Raw genomic sequence first — 19285 nt, forward strand, 5'->3', positions numbered from 1 at the left:
ATAATATATTTGTCCAAAGTGGGATTCTTGTAATGTATGCAGAAATGTTAGAAAACGTCATTTGCTGGCAATGGTCTGTTATTTACCTTTAATTTGCTTAATAAAATGTAAAAAAAACAAACAGTGAAATGTAAAATTAATTTCCCACTGATGTCACCATCAGGGGAACCTTTAAGTTCAAAAAAACGTAAAAAGAATAAAAAAGGCAAACAAAACAATTATATATATATATATATATATATATATATATATATATTTTCGTGAGCTAGTCCTACAAGTAGCACATTAACTTAAAACAATTCTTGCATGGAGAGAGTTAAAATACTGGCATGTTAAATGCCCATGGGGTGTCTACTTTTAAAAAATGTATGATTTGATGGGGTAAATTAAATTGGCCGGGTTCAACAATGTCCCAATTAACACAGGGGGAAGGATGGCCACACATCTAATTTCCAATTAGAAAAATGCACATGTCCCAAATTGTGGCACATGTCCCAAATTGTGGCACATGTCCCAAATTGTACCTGACGGGGGAGGGAGGGGGGCGGTCCGCCCCGGCTGCCGCTCATCTGAGGGGTGCCACCATGCCAGATGAGCGGCAGCCGGGGCGGACCGCCCATCTGAGGGGTGCCACCATGCCGGCACGCCTCCAGTTTCTGGAGGCGTGCCGGCATGGTGGCACCCCTCAGATGAGCGGCAGCCGGGGCGGACCGCCCCCTCCCGTTTCGGTGCGCGCGGCAACAACACTGAAGCCACGCCCAACATTTTCCGCGCTCAGTGCACCGGAAGGACAGGAAGAAGAAGAAGTAGAAGAAGAAGAAGAGGAGGAAGAGGAAACGTGAGAGTGAAAGAAGAAAAGGTAGGAGAGAGTGGATTAGTAAGTGTGTGAGAGTGATGGGTGTTATGCTGAATGTAAGTGTGTGAGAGTGATGGGTGTTATGCTAAATGTAAGTGTGTGAGAGTGATGGGTGTTATGCTGAATGTAAGTGTGTGAGAGTGATGGGTGTTATGCTAAATGTAAGTGTGTGAGAGTGGTGGGTGTTATGCTGAATGTAAGTGTGTGAGAGTGATGGGTGTTATGCTAAATGTAAGTGTGTGAGAGTGATGGGTGTTATGCTAAATGTAAGTGTGTGAGAGTGATGGGTGTTATGCTGAATGTAAGTGTGTGAGAGTGATGGGTGTTATGCTAAATGTAAGTGTGTGAGAGTGATGGGTGTTATGCTAAATGTAAGTGTGTGAGAGTGATGAGTGTAATGCCGAATGTAAGTGTGTGAGAGTGATGGGTGTAATGCCGAATGTAAGTGTGTGAGAGTGATGGGTGTAATGCCGAATGTAAGTGTGTGAGAGTGATGGGTGTTATGCTGAATGTAAGTGTGTGAGAGTGATGGGTGTTATGCTGAATGTAAGTGTGTGAGAGTTATGGGTGTTATGCTAAATGTACGTGCGTGAGAGTGATGGGTGTTATGCTAAATGTACGTGCGTGAGAGTGATGGGTGTTATGCTAAATGTACGTGCGTGAGAGTGATGGGTGTTATGCTAAATGTACGTGCGTGAGAGTGATGGGTGTTATGCTAAATGTACGTGTGTGAGAGTGATGGGTGTTATGCTGAATGTAAGTGTGTGCGAGTGATGGGTGTTATGCTTAATGTTTGTGAATGAGGGTTTCAGATAGCATGGATGTGTAAGTGTTGGGGGATAGCTTGGCATAGGGAGTCCGTAATCACATTCCTTTCATGCCCAGATTCCAGCATGTAGTGGCTGCCTAGGCATGATAGGAGTGTGATTGCTGTTATAAATTATTTTTTGGTCCAACTTCGGTGTGTTAACACTTTTATTGGACAGAATAATTCAATGACAGTATTAATATATATATATATATATATTGATATATATAATTGCAAACAGCAATCACACTCCTATCATGCTAAGTCAGACAGCACATGCTAGAACCTGGGCATGATAGGATTGTGATTGTTGTTATATATATGTGTGTTTAATATTGTTATTGATTTTTTTGTCTCATTTTGGTGTTACTTTTAATAAAGTATTTGAAAGGTTTTTTTGTATTTTTTTTTCAGTTTTGGCCAAGTGAATGCTGAATTTTCAGTTTCAGTCCAGAATTTTCATTTCGGTGCATCACTACTATATACTATGCCAGTCACTAAAGTGGTAAGCCTACACCACATCAATGTTTGGCTTAGTATATAGTGATAGGGGTTGTCAGTATCTGGCTCAATGTATAGGCACACATTGACGGTGGTGCTGCGTAATCCCTAAGTATATGATAACAATTTTGCTGTACCCCTGTCAATGTTTGCCTAACCATAGAAACTATGCAGTTTTAAAGTGTGTGTGTGGGGGGGGGGTGCCACATACAGGGTCTGCCACAGGTGCCAAATACTCTAGGTACGCCCCTGCATCATGCGGCTGTCAGACCCAACGGCCATGCCTCAGCTCCTCTTCCCACGTCTTAAAAGGGGTGTGATGAAGAGCTGAGGCATGCGGTGTGTGCACGTTGGCCACTTTAATTTCATTAGGCGCTGGTGGACTGACTGCCGCACGACGGCCACTTTCAATGTCGCTCGCAGCCGCTTTGATGGTGCAATGGGCCAGTTGACTAGACTTGCCCCCCAGGCCTTAGGCTGCCAGCCCTCCCCTGACAGCGAGCAACTTCAAATAAAATAAACATTGCCCTAGTAAATTAGATAAATGGTTTAAATGTTATTATGAGACTTAAAGTGATATTTATTAACTAAAATAAACTGAGATAGTGTGTTCTATCCAATTATGTGAGATAAATTAGTTAGTTTTTTTTTTTTTTTTAAACTAAAAATGTTGTATTCAATAACCTGAGATAGATTAATTTAAGCCTCTGAATAGAGGTGGATATTTCAATATGCTGATTTAAACATGTGTTAAACTGGACCAACCTAGGCTTATTTGGCTTTTAAAACATTGACAAATTAGCCCTGCATAATACATAATTAAATTGGTAAGATTTCCTTAAGGATGTGATTAACCCCAGCGTTTATTTTACAATGCTTTCCAAAAAAACTACATATATAAAAACTATATATCTATGGAGTTGGGCCCCAAAAGTATAATAAAAGTTATACTGCCGTATAAAGGTACAGCGCCCTCCACTAATATTGGCACCCTTTGTAAATATGAGCAAAAAAATGCTGTGAAAATTTGTCTTGATGTATGTTTCCATTGATATTTTTAGTACATCTGGGTGACGGAGTTCCTGTTTCACAGGGGTATAAATATAAGGTAACACATAGGCCAAATTCCCTTAGTCATTGATCATAATGGGTAAAACCCAAAAATATGTGATGTGGGGCAAACGATTGTTGAGCTTCACAAAATGGGAAATATTTTTTTATTAGTGATATTGTCATGTCCCGCGGCGCAGTTCGTCACCCGAGTACCCACTCCTGGCGGGTACTCGGCACTTACCTCATCCGCCGCTGCCGTTCTCGCGAGCACCCGCGTGTAGCGGGAGCGGGAGGCTTAAAACCGAGCACTGACTTCTGTTCAGTGCTCGGTTATCGTGTATGCAGAGCTCACTGCTGTGAGCAGTTATCATCAGTGACTACTACTGCTGTATCCTGCAAACCTGCACTGCTGTATCCTGCAAACCTGCACTGCTGCATCCTGCACTGCTACCTGACCTACCTACTGCGCTCATTATTCAGCTTGACGTGCCTGTACCTTTGTGGGCCTGGTCTACTAAACGGCGCCCCTTGTTCTACCTGTTATACATACATGTTCATCAGTGGGCCTGATCTACTACATGGTGTTCCTGTTCTCCGTAAGGCCTGGGTGACTAAACAGCATACTTCTGGACTTTGACTTGCTGTACCTTCTTGTCTAGTGCTTCAGTCCTGCTTTCTAATAAAGCTGTTTATTCACCACCATCTTCTGCATACTGGGTTCCTTCTCCGTTGCAAACGTTACAGGTATTGTTGATGGAAAGGTATGTCTTTTTGCTGACGACACAAACATTTGCATAGTCATAAGTTGTTTGGAAGGGTTTGAAGAAAAAAGTTTCTACTTTAATCCAAAAACAAACTCAACTGGTTTCAGTTCGCCAGACACTACTGTAACCTCAGATAGGATCAGGTTCTATGGTCGTATGAAACCAAAGTAGAGTTTTCTTGCCAATAAACACCAGTAGTGGGTGCAGTAGACATTGCGGATTTCAGTAAGGCCTTTGACACTGTGCCACATAGAAGACTTATAAATAAACTGCAATCTCTGAGTTTAGATCCCAATGTTGTTGAATGGATTAAGGAGTGGCTGAGTGACAGACAACAGAGGGTTGTAGTCAATGGCCTATATTCAGAACAAGGTCTTGTTACCAGTGGGATACCTCAGGGATCTGTACTTGGACCCATTCTCTTTAATATTTTTATTAGTGATATTGCAGATGGTCTTGATGGAAAGGTATGTATATTTGCGGACGACACAAAAATTAGCAACAGGGTTGATGTTCCTGGAGGAAGAAGCCAAATGGCAAATGATTTAGGTAAACTGGAAAAATGGTCAGAGCTGTGGCAACTCGCATTCAATGTGGATACTTGTGAGAGAACTCAATTCAACAAAATAACAGTTTTGACTGTGGCGTCTATACTATTCTGAATGCTCACTGTATTATTTTTGGGAAGCCATACCATGACTTTGTGAGTCACCATGTCCGGAAATGGATTGCGGTTAACTAGGGTTGCAACTAACGATTATTTTAATAAAATCGATTAGTTGTCCGATTATTTTTTTCGATTAATCGGATAAAAAAATGCAATTTTTTTTTAATTTAAATTAATGTAATAAAAGACGTACAATTTACACTTTCATCTCTTTATTGCAATGGCCTCTCTCTATTCACCTTCTTTTTTACTGACATAATAATAAAAGCTACAAGAACCCAAACACAGTGTTTCTCAAACTAGGTTTTAATACAAAGTTATTAGTAAATATTAATTCATATGTTAACTATTTTTCCTGAAATTCATTATACTCCCTGATTCACCACTCTGCCTCCCCCAGATATGCCACTCCCTGAAATTCATTACACACCCATACACCACTCTGCTACCCTGAAATTCATTATACCCCCCCATACACCACTATAACTCACCCATACACCACTCTGCCTGCTCCCCCTCCCATACACCACTCTGCCTCCTACCCCCTCCCATACACCACTCTGCCTCCTCCCATCTCCCATGCACCACTCTGCCTCCCCCCTCCCATGCACCACTCTGGCCCCTCCCCCTACCATACACTACTCTGCCTCCTCCCCCCTCCCATACTCCACTCTGCCTCCTCCCCCTCCCATACTCCACTCTGCCTCCTCCCCCCTCCTATACTCCACTCTGCCTCCTCCCCCCTCCCATACTCCACTCTGCCTCCTGTCAGCAACGGAGGTTCACAAGACACCAGGGAGCCGGGTAGAGAGGCAGAGTGGCATCGCGCAGACCCTCACCAGGAGACCTCGATTCTCTGTCAGCCGGTGGGGGTCTGCAAGATGCGCACAGACAGCCTCCGTTACTGCCCTTCACTAACGCTGAGGCTTCTATGAAGCTGCAGTGAAAATGCCTGTCAGCAACGGAGGTTCACAAAACACCAGTGAGTCGGGAGAGAGGCAGATTAGTTGTTTCAGCCCTACTGTTAACATAAAACACAAAGCACCTTAAAACTGCCAACATATTACAAGTGTCACCAGTGTTCAAAATGACAAAGATCTATATGATATGTCAGATGGTTTTATTGCAGAAAAAACTGTTTGATTTTTCTCCCATTATATCCTATGGGCATTCACTCAATTCTGTCATTCACCTGCCATTCCCTAGAAAACCGCTATAATCTCACATAAACTGAGTTTTAGAACCTATAACTGTACTAGGGGAGTATACATGACAAAAATCTATTTCTCTGAAAAACAGGTTTGATTTTTCTCCCATTATATCCTATGGGCATTCCCTCAACACTGTCATTCAAGTGTCATAATTCACAACCATAATCCCACCTAATCTGACACTTAGATCATGTGTCTGTAACGGAGGGAGAATGTGTTCCAAAGATCTACATCATATGTCAGATGGTTTTCTCTTTAAAACAAGTTACATCTTTCTCCCATTCTATCCTATGGGCATTCACTCAATACTGTCATTCACCTGTCATTCCATAGAAAACAGCTATAATCCCACATAGTATGAGTTTTAGATCCTGTGTGTGTACTAGGGGAGTATGTGTGCCAAAGATCTATGATATTTCAGAGGGTTTTGTCTGAAAAACAGGTTTGATTTTTCTCCATTATATCCTATGGCATTCACTCAAAACTGTCATTCAACTGTCATTCCATAGAAAACAGCTATAATCCCACAAAGTATGAGTTTTATATCCTGTGTCTGTACTAGGGGAGTATATGTGCCAAAGATCTATATGATATTTCAGAGGGTTTTCTATGAAAAACAGGTTTCATTTTTCTCCCATTCTATCCTATGGGCATTCACTCAATACTGTCATTCACCTGTCATTCTATAGAACACAGCTATAATCCCACAAATTATGAGTTTTAGATTCCATTTTGTAATTCGTTTTAGTATGTCCCATATTGGGATGTTTTATGATAGTGGCGTATACCAGGACCTGTTAATGTATACCTAGAGTAAAATGTGTGTGGAAAAAAAAATTATGAAATAAAATGACTACCACAAAGTTTGACAAAGACTGGTGGTAGAATTAGTGCATGGAAAGAGTTAAAATACCAGCATTTGAGCATTTTATCTCTGGATAAATATAAATTAAATAATTCCTACTGTAAATTAAGTGCCAGGAAAGATGACCAAACACACACACACACACACCAGGACAGGCTCTGACACACTGACACCCAAACACACACCCTAGGACAGGCTCTTCCACATTGACAACCAAACACACACACCAGGACAGGCTCTGCCACACCGACAACCAAACACACAACAGGACAGGCTCTGCCACACAGACACCCACACACATCAGGACAGGCTCTGCCACACTGATAACCAAAAACACACAAACAGCAGGACACAATCTACATCACAGACGTCTACATCAGGATGGATTTTTCACACTGCATTGTCGTTTATGCCCCCCTTAGTGTTTTTGCCCCTTGTGTATTGATACCCCTGCTGCCCATATATATTAATATTAGCCCCAGTTGCCGATAGCAGGTATAGATCAACACATTAACACACAAACCAAGCTTTGCACGTATAGATCAACTGAAATTCACTTGTGATCTCAGCACTGAAGGTATATATCAAATAAACAGAATCAGACATACAAATCCTGTATTTGCAGGTATACAACAGTATATGAAACGTAGCATTGCAGGTATAGATCAAATAAATACATGGAAACAGCATTGCAGGTATTAATCAACTGAATAAGACATACAAACACTGTATTTGCAGGTATACATGAATACTGTATGGAAATATATAGATATGGATTTACAGAATAACGCAAAAACCCAGCTTTGCAGGTATAGATCAATTGGAATTCACATAAAAACACGTCATTAAAAAGTATATTTAAAACCCCCTAAATTACAGGCATAGATCACAGGTTGCACACCCCAAAGCCAGCCCTGGTGTCCACACAGCAATCACACTCCTATCATACCCAGGCAAACAGTAAATGCTGGTACCTAGGCATGATGGGACTGTGCTTGCTGTTAGCAATCACACTCCTATCATGCCAGGTCAGCCAGTACATGCTGGTACAGGGTGGCTGTAAGTGATGTGCAGACCCAATACTGCTGGCAGCATCAATACACAAGGGGAGCAGCTAACTAGGTTTCAGCATGTACTGGCTGACTTGGCATGATAGGAGTGTGATTGCTAACAGCAATCAAAGTCCCTTCATGCCTAGGTTCCAGCACTTACACATCCAACCAGTAAATGCTGGAACCTAGGCATGATGGGACTGTGCTGCTGTTAGCAATCACACCCCTATCATGCCAAGTCAGCCAGTACATGCTGGTACAGTGTGGCTGTAAGTGATGTGCAGACCCCATACTGCTGGCAGCATCAATACACAAGGGGGGCAGCTAACTAGGTTTCAGCATGTACTGGCTGACTTGGCACGATAGGAGTGTGATTGATAACAGCAATCACAGTCCCATCATGCCTAGGTTCCAGCACTTACACAGCCATGCTATCACACACACACTCATTCATTCACACATTAATTCCCTCAATCACACATACTCATTCAAACACCCTCCCTACCCCCTTACCTGCACTGCAGCTCCTCGATGCCGCCCACAGACTTCAGCAGAGGGCGCGGCCTCCCTCTGCGTTCTCTGGTACTGCACAGAGGAAGCAGGACTGGAACAGTCATGTGATGTCACGTGAACTCTGCTAGGTTCCGCTTCCTCTATGCAGTACAGAAGACCCTCCCACAGGTAAGTAGCAGGGCTCAAGGTGCGGCCCGCGTAAGATCGGTTGCCCTGGCTGCCGATCTTACGCGGGCCGCACCCTCTCTCTTCCGCATTAAAAAATAATAATAATTTTTTAAAAAAAGACGGGATTTAAAGTTGCATTGCGACTTTATTCCAAATTCGGCAGGGGGGCAGCAGGGGGGGTAAGGATTAACCTAGGGGCGACGCCACTGCTCAGGACAAATACCGTATTGGCCCGAATATAGGCCGCACTTTTTTCCCCCACTTTAAGTCTTTAAAGTGGGGGTGCGGCCTATATTCGGGGTCTAGCGCCCGACACCCGGGACATGCAGTCCCGGGCGCCGGGCAGGCAGCGGGGTTAGGATACAGATCCCCCGCAGCGGTGCAGGGGACCTGCATCCTACTGTCTAATACGCTCAGACAGCCTCCCCTGCCGGCACTTTCCACGGGGGGGAGTACCGGCACGGGAGGTTGTCTAAGCGCATCGCACGGACGTTCACCGGCAGCGGCGATACGCCGTTGCCGGTGAACGTGCGCACGATGCATTCTAACCCCCCCCGACTTACCAGGGCAGATTCCCGGGTGTCTTGCAGGGCCGGCGGAAGACATCTACGCAATACGCGTATACAACTTCCGGTGCCGGCACTGGGAGTTGTATACACGATGTGCATAGATGTCCCCCTCCGGCCCCGTAAGACACCCGGGAGTCTGCTCTGGTAAGTCGGGGGGAGGGGGGGTGGAGGACAGAGTGGCAGCGTATCTCGAGGGGGGGAGGACAGAGTGGCAGCATATCTCGGGGAGGGGGAGAAGACAGAGTGGCAGCATATCTCGGGGAGGGGGAGAAGACAGAGTGGCAGCATATCTCGGGGAGGGGGAGAGGACAGAGTGGCAGCATATCTCGGAGGGGGAGGACAGAGTGGCAGCATATCTCGGGGAGGGGGGAGAGGACAGAGTGGCAGCATGTTTTTTGGTGCTTTTTTAAAGAAAAAAACGTTTTCTTTAAAAAAGCACCAAACTTTTAGGGTGCGGCCTATATACGGGGGCGGCCTATATCCGAGCCAATACGGTAGTAGAATCTATTTAGCAGGTTTTTTTCATTACCTTTTATAGATGAGTAAAAGATTTTTCAACTAAAAGTTCGAAAAAGCAATTTTTTCACCATATTTTATACTTTTTTTTTAAAATAGTAAATAATATGATACAATCAAAACAATGTCATCAAAAGAAAGCCCTTCGTGTCTTGAAAAAAAAAACAATATATGACATGTGTGGGTTCAGTAAACGGGAAAGAAGAAAAATACAGCTAAACACGAGCAGTGCAGAAATGTTAAAACAGCCATTGTCACGAAGGGTACAAAAATAAAATCAGCCATTGTGACGAAGGGGTTAAAACGTTGATCAGCTTAAAATTAGTAGAGAGTCAGAATAAGGAATCAAACAATAGATACGTGAAACGACGCACAATATCCAATGGGAATCGTGTGTAAATCTATTAACAAGCAGTGCATTTAAAATATAAAGCAACCTAAATCACCTGAGAAGCCATTCCTTAAAGAAGCCGAGCTCCGGACGGTGTAAGACACCAGGATCGCCCTGACAAATCTTTACGAACTCCCGCAATTCTTCTAACTTCCGCGAATCCATGCCCAAAAAGAAGTACGAGACCGAGTACTAGAGGACCTGAAAAGTATCAGCAAGCCAGTATGCACTAGAAGAGGGCGTGACTAAGTAAGGAACGGAAGGAAGAGCTTATTAGATACGGCTTTTCTGTTACGCTATTGTTACAAGTTTATTGCAATGAGGTACGTCAGTTGTAAATTAACGTGTACTTATGGTACGTATAAATGTATTCTATAGCTTTATATTATCAATCAGTAAAATTAAATGTATACTAAAATACATATGTAAAACCACAACACGTTTTGAATGAGATCGAAAAACACAAACTTTTTAAACGGCATTACACGATCAAAAATATTCGTCATGGGGAGGAACTGGCACGGAAATTTCCATTTACTATATATAAACATTTTATACTTAGTGACTACAATACACTAGTAACGGAAGTAGCAAAGTGACGAAAAACACGAGCGCCTAAAGCAGAGTTCTAAACACAAAAGACGGCGTAATATTTAAATAGTCATTTTGTTCACTAACGCATACGGTTGGGTTAAGATGTCTCAATTTTTTATAGTATAGTTTATCGGTATAAAACCTGCAGTATTAGGTCGCGTTTACAAATGTTCATCAAAAGGTGCGTACAAAGATTGCTTCTTAAAAACTACCATTATGTTGAGTTTAACTCATAATATAAGTTACCAGAAACGTTTCTGTCATAATTATTCTTAATTTTTTAATTAGAGAAATCTGAATCTTTTCTTTCTAGGCTTGCAGTCATGCGGTGTCTTCTTTCTCGTTTCTCTCGCGTGTTATTACTCCAACGTCCTACAGGTCAGTCCCATCAAATATACGATCTTTATTATATATATGTATGTATGTATATATATATATATATATATATATATATATATATATATATATGTGTGTGTGTGTTTGGTTTTTTTTTTTGTTTTGTTGTTTTTAACAGGAATTAAGCTTAAAGGTCATTAAGATATTTTCACTGTTATTTTGTGTTACTGTAAACAAAATGGTGAATTGTAGATTTGTATACAATGCAGAATGGCATGATTGCTTACATTAACAATTCAACCCCTACTTTAATGAGGATATTTTGTCACCAAAAATCTCACTTTTCTTTAAGCATTTTTACCATACTTTCCCTTAACCATGATTCTCCTTTTTAATGTTTTATGCACAAACACAAATAGTTATGGGAAGCAGTGTGACCACCATACCTGGGAACTCTCTGGGTTTGACCCGGAGATGGGCGGGTGAGCACTGGTTCTCCGGGTCAAGACCAGAATCCTCCGGGTCGTGGGAACGGGGTCTTGACATGCCCTGCTCCCCGCCCATTTTCCCTTTTAAATGGGGGCGGTAACGCCTACCGATGTCACAGGACCACCCGCTGATGTCAGTGTGGATGCCTGGCCGTGCCCTGCAAGGGAAGGCTCTGGGTAGCTGGACCCCAGATGTTCCCAGGTATGGTGACCACTCTACCACCCACCATCATTGCCATCTTCCTAATACCTGGCTACAATTTGACTAGTAAATATGCACAGGGAAAAGTCTCCATACCACCAAACATGCAGCAGAGTACCCCAGTCGAGAAACCACACACTTTATTCAGGTAACACAGGGCTTTAACCCCTTTAGTCCTCTATGGACATACCGGTACATCCTGGCAGTAGATGATCAGGCTGTCTTTGACAGCCCTGGGCTCCCCTCTATCATCAGAAGCCAGCATCGCTCTGTGGGGACTTGCATAGAGATCACAGTGTGATTGGTGCAGGGGGTTCACAGGGAGGAGAGTTTTTCTCACATACTGAACAACGAAACAAAAAAGAAAAAAAAGTGTTTTAGTTTTGTTTGGGTTTTTTTTACAATAAAAAAGTTATGGTTGATGGGGGTCGTTGGGGTTAATTTAGGGGCAGTTATGGTTAATGGGTCTTTAGGGTTAATTTATGGGCAGTTATGGTTAATGGGGTGTTTAGGGTTAATTTAGGGGCAGTTATGGTTGATGGGGTCTTTAGGGGCAGCTATGGTTAATGGGAGTCATTAGGGTTAATTTAAGGGCAGCTATGGCTGATGGTGTTTTTAGGGTTTATTTAGGGGCAGTTATGCTTGATGTGGTCTTTAGGGTTAATTTAGGGGCAGCTATGGTTGTTGGGTCTTTAGGGGCAGCTATGGTTGATGGGTTCTTTAGATGTCTTTACATTTGTGGGGGGGAGTGCCACTAACAGGATCCGCCCCGGGTGCCAAATACTCTAGGTACGCCCCTGGCTTGTGTTAGTGTTTTGTGAACGAGTCTGTGAATCTATGAAGGCACTATGGCATATCTGGGGGTTTAAGGCATATCAGGGGTATAAGGCATATGTGGGAAGGGCTGAGTGGCATATCTGGGGGTATATAAGGCAGGGCTTGACAAATTTGTTGTGAATCTAGGCGCCAGCTAAAAAAGTTAGGAGCCAGGATTTTTTTTTAAACTAACAGTTGGTCAGGAGTGATCTGGTCATCATCATCAGCCCACTTACTAAACTCACAGTATTTGACCTGGAAGCACCCTGGACTTTCAGGTCAGTGCTGGTTTTTGTTGCTTTTTTAAAAAAAAAATATATTTTTTTTTGATTAACGCTTTCAATGCTGATGTTCCATTGGAGCACAGCATTGACTGATATTTAGTCCCCGCAAGCTTGTGGGGACAAATGTTAACCCCTGCAATGCCACGAATGTGTCATACACAATTGTGGAATTGAAGGGGTTAACGCTGCACTGTCGCTCTCATGGAGCGATCAGGCAGCAGGGGGGGTGCCTGCCTCTGGCAGCTGGGACACAATGGCTGGTCTATAGACCAGTCATTGCAGGGGAGAGTCTCTGATGACTGCTGTAGGCTTCCATGCCTACAGGAATCATCAAAGGGCTTGTGGGGGCTCGTTTTTGCTGTTGCTGGTCAGTCTGGGCTTCCAGGCAGACCACCAGCAGCAGAGCCCCGTACAAAACGGGAATTAACCCCTAAAATGCCGCAATTGCGGCATTGAAGGGGTTAACACTGCACTTTCGCACTCATGCAGCGATCAGACATTCAACCCCCTTTCCTGAAGCTGCCTGAGCAAAACCTGCAATCGCGGTTTCAGCCTACAGAATCACTCCGTGGGAGTGATCTCAGGCTCGTGGGCGGGCTCTGAGTGGCGGCAGACAGCAGCAGCGTCCCCGTGATCACAGGCTGACAAACACCTAGGCGCCAGGACAAAATTCTGAGTCGCCATGGCGACCTGGCGCCTGGGATTTGTCGATCGCTGATATAAGGCATATGTGAGGAGGGCTGAGTGGCATATCTGGGCTCAAATGTGCATAACTGGGGGGCGGGGCAGGTTGGGAAATAAAAACAAACAGTAGAATAAAAAAAAAACTTTAACCCCTTCAGGACCGGGATTTTTAAGCTAGGGTGTCGCTAAAGGACCGGAGCCGTTTTTGTGTTTTTGCAATGTCTTTCTTCAACTGTAATTTTTCTCTTATCAAGTGGTGCACCCACACAAATCATATATTGTTTTTTTCAGCACAAGTAGGGCTTTCATTTGAAACCATATTAAGCTGGGTAGTACATTGTTTTATTTGAAATAAACTGGAAAAAGTGGGGAAAAAATGAAAAAAATGCATTTTTTTACAGTTTTGTATACATACAAATTGTACACACATTGAACCAATGGGAAAAAATTATCCCAAATATATTCATTAAGTTGTCCTGATTTGGAAACCACCCAACATGGCCAGGATTTTTATCTATTTTGACCAGTATAGGGGAAAATATTGCAAGGCATGCATTACGTTTTTGAAATGTAATTTTTTTCAAATTTGGCATGGTAGTCTAATAACTGCAATAGTTGTCACAGATACTGATTATCCCCCCAAAATTATATGTTTATGAACAGTAGATAAATCAAGGTGTACAACTAGGGTCATTTTGACACTTTTCAAACAGGGATTTTATCGCCAATTGCTGCCAAATTTTGAGGTATTTTTATATATTTTTTTTTTTTTTTGCATATGTTGCAATGTTGCTTTAGATTTTATATTATATTTTGTATAGAATATGTGCAACTGCAGAAAAAAACACCAAATTGTGTTCACCAACATCCCCCGGTTCCAACAAGGCCTCACATGCATGGTTCATGCAATTTTTGAGGAAGCTATGAGGGCAAAACTGGAACATGCGCATTTTCGTTTTCACATTTGGAATTTTCAGAAATTGGTTTCCTGGGCCCATATCCCATTTGGGAGATTTTGGAAGCCCCCCAATGTAAATTACCCCATAAAAGTATACATTTATGAACAGTAGACAAGTCAAGGTGTTCAACTAGGGTAGTTTTGACAGTTTTCAGTTAGCCATTTCTTCACTGATGTCTGCCAAACTTCACAGGGAAATTATTTTATTGCGTTTTTAACGCATACATTTCAATGTTGCACTGAATTTCTTGCACACCATAAGTGCAACAGTGGAAGAAAGCACCACATTTTGTTCACCAACATCCCATGAGTCCAACAAGGCCTCACATGCATGGTTCATGCATTATTTGAGGAAGCTATGAGGGCAAAACTGGAACATGTGCATTTACATTTTTTTAAATATTTTTTATCAGATTACTTGTAAGTGACAGGTTTAGGCCGCTGACATCAATCAGGGAGACCGATCAATAATCAGCGACTTAAAATGTCACCGACAAGTGATCAGGTAATAATTATGATTTTTTCATTTATTAATAATTTGTTTTTTCATAATTACCCTAGATGACCCCTCTCTCTTTGTAGAGCAGGGTCATCCGTGGGCTGCCATAATGATCCGATCACTCCTATTGGCCAGGAGCGATCTGATCAGCCCAGCATTTGACCTGGAAGCACCCTGGACTTTCAGGTCAGTGCTGTTATTTTTTTTATTATTATTATTATTTTATTAATTTTTTTAAATTAATTTATTTTTTAAATTTTTTTTATTATTTTTTACATTTTTTTTTTTTAACTCTTTCAATGCTGATGCTCCATTGAAGCACAGCATTGACTGGTATTTAGTCCCCACAAGCTTGTGGGGACTAATATTAACCCTTGCAATGCTGCGATGGGGGTCATACACAATCGCAGCATTGAAGGGGTTAATTGAGGAAGAGGAGGGTAGGGGTTAACTGAGGAAGGGTGAGGGTGGGGGGGCTGGTCTCCACACTCATGTGGAGACCAAAGAACCCTGTCTCCCTGTCCCTGAAGCTGCCTCTGGCAGCTGGGACACAATCTCCAACAGACTGGAGATTGTAGGGGAGGAGTCTCTCTGATCAGTCCTACAGGACTGATCAGAGGACTTCTGGGGGCTCGTTTTTGCTGTTGCTGGTCTGCCTGGGTTTCCAGGCAGACCACCAGCAGCAGAGCCCCCTACAAAACGGGAATTAACCCCTTCAATGCCGCGATCGCGGCATTCAATGCCGCGATTGCGGCATTGAAGGGGTTAACGCTGCACTGACGCTCTCATGGAGCGATCAGGCAGCAGGGGGGTGTTGGGTCAGGTCCCCACACTTGTGTGGGGACCCATTCAACACCCCCACCCCTTCCCTGAAGCTGCCTGTGGCAGCTGAAACCGCGATTGCAGATCTTTCTGCAATCGCTGTTTCTGCCTACAAAATCACTCCGTGGGAGTGATCGTAGGCATGGGGGCGGGCTTAGACAGGCTGTGCTGTCTGCCCAGGAGTCCTGGGCAGACAGTAGCAGCAGCGCCTCCACGATCACCGCGATCGTGGTGATGTGGGGGCGTTTTTTGGAGGAGACGTACCTGGTACGTCCCGGTCTACCGGTGACCAGTAACCAGGAAGTACCAGGTACGTCCCGGTGCTGAAGGGGTTAATAAAAATGCATTTCTTGCTTTTAACGTCCTGTTTGTTGAATTATTTTAAATAAATTAAAAATTTTACTTTTTTTTTTTTAATCAGATTAATCGAAAAAATAATCGGCCGACTAAACGATTATGAAAATAATCGTTGAGTTGCAGCCCTATAGTTTACATGGGTACACTATTCGCAGGAAAGGGGAATAATTGCTGAACTGACTGCAAAAAGGGCAAAATTGCATCGGTACTTAAGGTACCAAAAACAAAGTTAAGAACAAAGGCAATTAAGTTACATAGATTATCATTTTAATTGGTTTTCAGAGCGGAACAGGGAACCAATTATAATACTCAGTCAAACTAGGGAACAATTGCACCCCTGACTCCCACTAGGGTTGGGGCTCTTGCACCTCAGTTTGTTCCCTGTCATATTCACCAAGCCATTCTAACACATGCAGGTACGGGTTCTCTGTCAGGGCTAACTCCAATGCCCTTCTGCTCATGACGGAGGACAAAACCCAAATTACATTTTCAAGTGCAGCATTTGGTCCAAAAAGCAATAGCTGAAACCTCGCTCTCTGGGCGACGACAGCACTACTGGAGCAAAGATCCCGCTCGTATTCCCATGCCTCCACACGCATGCATGGGTTTTCCAGCTTGAAAAACCCCTTGGGTCCTGCTTTGCTACACGATTATATATTGATACCAAGATTTAGTATGAGTAATTAGATTAATGAAGGAAAAAGTTTAGTTGACCAAAATGCCTCAAAATATATTTACCCCTTGAGGACCAGGCTGTTCTGTTAGTACCCTTTGGGGCCGAGGCTTTTGCGGTGCTCGTGTTTAGCCGTCATTTTCTCTCATTTAGTGTACCCACACAAGTTATATATTGTTTGTTTTCAGGACAAGAAGGGCTTTCTACAGATACCTTTTTTTTTGTTCATATATATTATACAAATACAAAAGGGGAGCACTAACATTAATTATAAGGGGGTGCTGCTGAAGACCAAAGCCATACACAATCTCTAAATGAGCGCACTCGCATCAAATAGGTTATAAACTCTCATAACTGTAGTCCTTGTTAAAGCTACTTAAAAACACTTTTCTAAGATGACAAAATTTTGAGTTTTAGTCACATCATATGGCCATATCATGCTAAGCCCACCACTATGCCAAAGAACTCCAATGTAGGTGGGTCCTAACACTAAATACTGTTGCTAACATGGAGCTAAATCTTACCAGAAGCCAAAAGGCCTTCCTAAACACAGACACTTCTGCAATTTATAGGGGGTGAGAGATCCAGAGTTCTCTATTTCCCAGTTTCCCCCCCTTCCTCCTGGATGTCTGACCAATATTATTGGTTCTGATGGCAGGATTGTGTAAATTGGTGTTGGTTGTGTAATTTGCATATGCTCTGCATATTATGTTTTACATATGGTGTGATGCATGCTGGTCATAACTCACTGCCACCCTATTGAAAGGCTCTTGGAGACTGGTGGTGATTGTTTCTTCAATAATGTTAGTACCTGTTTTACCTCAATACGAGTCCCCTCTTGTTCTTGGGGTAAGCCTCAGTGTTGCCCTTGTCAGGGCGATAAAGCACTGTATTGCTATGCTTCTGTATACTGCAGTGCCGCTGAGGTTCTCGAAGAGCTATGTTTCTTGCTGTCTTCGACGCTAGTCCTGTCTGACTGTTGAAGTTTCGTGTTCCTGGTGGCCATGGGGAGAAGGAAGGGTCATCTGGCGGGTGTACCCTGTCCGGGTGCAGGTCGTTCCGTCACAGTATACATAACTTTTAAAAAGGGAGGGTGGGACGTTCATACAGGAACAGCTCTTCACGATTTCAGCTGAGGTAACACACCAATCAGCTGTGTGCATTTTCCCGCTGCAAATGCTCGCGCTGCAGCACCAATCAGCTGTGCTACCTGTCCTACCTGCCTGACAACTCTAAAACTGCCCTGACCTGCATTTGACTTCAACCCCTAACTAATGTTCTACAATGGACATTTGCAGTGCATCTTAGATAGCCTGCACCTTTTCAATTCCCTCCCCATATAAGATTATCTTTTTGGCGCCGATGAGTTTCCAGATCATATAAATAAGATCCCTGTTACCCCAAGAATTATGGAATAATCTTTGAGAACCCTTTTCAGAATTACTCTATACCCCAATATATCATTGGAGCGGGTCATGTGGCTTGTATTCAAGTCACCAAGTGGGAAGGCAGGCAAAACAATGTACAGGTCGACCAGACAACATGCCTTCTGAGAGTAGAACTTTAGCAAAACCGTGCTACATAGCAAAGAGGAGGGAAAAATGTGAATAGTATAATGACATATTGTGGATTACTTAATTACCAATTATGTATGGCTATGTAATGCCCTAAAGAGGCCCCTAACACTATAATCTCACGTAAGTAACTATACAAAATATCCGCCATAATATTTTAAACATGATGGAGTGTCTAGCTTATCAAGCTAAAGATATTGTATGTGTCGGTATATACTGTCACAGTCCCGGGTCCCGGTGAGCACAGGCAGGGGTCGGGGACATCCACATCGGACATGCCGGGCTTTCTCTGGGGGTCGATCTACCACGCTGCAGCAGCCTGCCCCCCGCGGTAGAGACCCCCAGAGACAGTTACTTACCCACTCCCGGCTCATCCATGGTCCTCGCGGCGTAGACAGGGGCGTTACGTTGCCGCGTAGCTAGAGGCGCGGTCTGGACGGCTGGATGGAGCTACAGTGGTGATGTCATCTAAGGGCGGGGTTTGGGTCTGGCGCCGGTTTTAAAAATCTGGAAATGATCTAGCCAGTTACCCTGTTGTGGTCTATGCGTTCAGTAGTGTTGCAAGTTGTTTCCTGTAATTTTGACCCTTTGCTTGCCTGACTTCTCTTTGCCTGCCGATTTTGTGCTGTTGCTTTTCTGATCCTGTTGCCGAATTTTGCTTGTCTGACTACCCTCTCTGGACCTGGACCCCGGCTTGTATGACTACCCGTGTTTGTGTACCGACTCGGCTATCCTGACTTTGCATTGTCCTGCACCTTGTTCATCCAACTCCGTTCCTATAACCTATACCTACCTTACCTGGCCTCCTTGCTGTTGGGATCATCTAACTCCTGGGGTGCTGCTGCCAGGGGCTTTTCCTTTGGTCGTAGTCTGGGTGGAAAAACTTCCACGGTAAGTGCCAGTGTAAGGGTGGTCGTGATATATACACTCACTGGCCACTTTATTAGGAACACCTTGCTACCACGGGGTTGGACCCCCATTTGCCCTCAGAGCTGTCTTCATTCTTCGTAGTACACTTTCTGCAAGATGCTAGAAAAAATTTTTTCTGAGATTTTGGTCCATGT

The 19285-nt window shown here is 43.4% G+C and overlaps 2 protein-coding genes across 4 annotated transcripts in view; one reads left to right on the top strand and one right to left on the bottom strand.

The window, feature by feature from the left end:
- ST13 (ST13 Hsp70 interacting protein) overlaps positions 1-10180 on the bottom strand; it is a 138704-nt gene extending 128524 nt beyond the window's left edge. The window contains exon 1 of one of the 2 annotated variants that reach the window (XM_053468639.1): positions 9990-10180. In XM_053468639.1, coding sequence (XP_053324614.1) covers positions 9990-10099 — 110 coding nt within the window. In that variant the 5' untranslated portion in view covers positions 10100-10180. The remainder of the gene's footprint in view (positions 1-9989) is intronic. The other variant, XM_053468640.1, reaches the window with a different exon arrangement.
- The window catches only part of XPNPEP3 (X-prolyl aminopeptidase 3), a 211176-nt gene continuing 202042 nt past the window's right edge, over positions 10152-19285 (top strand). Inside the window, exons 1-2 of one of the 2 annotated variants that reach the window (XM_053468633.1) lie at positions 10152-10257; positions 10842-10906. In XM_053468633.1, coding sequence (XP_053324608.1) covers positions 10253-10257; positions 10842-10906 — 70 coding nt within the window. In that variant the 5' untranslated portion in view covers positions 10152-10252. Of the gene's footprint in view, positions 10258-10557; positions 10710-10841; positions 10907-19285 lie in introns of those variants that run through there. The other variant, XM_053468632.1, reaches the window with a different exon arrangement.

This window comes from Spea bombifrons, chromosome 6 (genome assembly GCF_027358695.1).
Source record: "Spea bombifrons isolate aSpeBom1 chromosome 6, aSpeBom1.2.pri, whole genome shotgun sequence".
NCBI classification, from domain to species: domain Eukaryota; kingdom Metazoa; phylum Chordata; class Amphibia; order Anura; family Pelobatidae; genus Spea; species Spea bombifrons.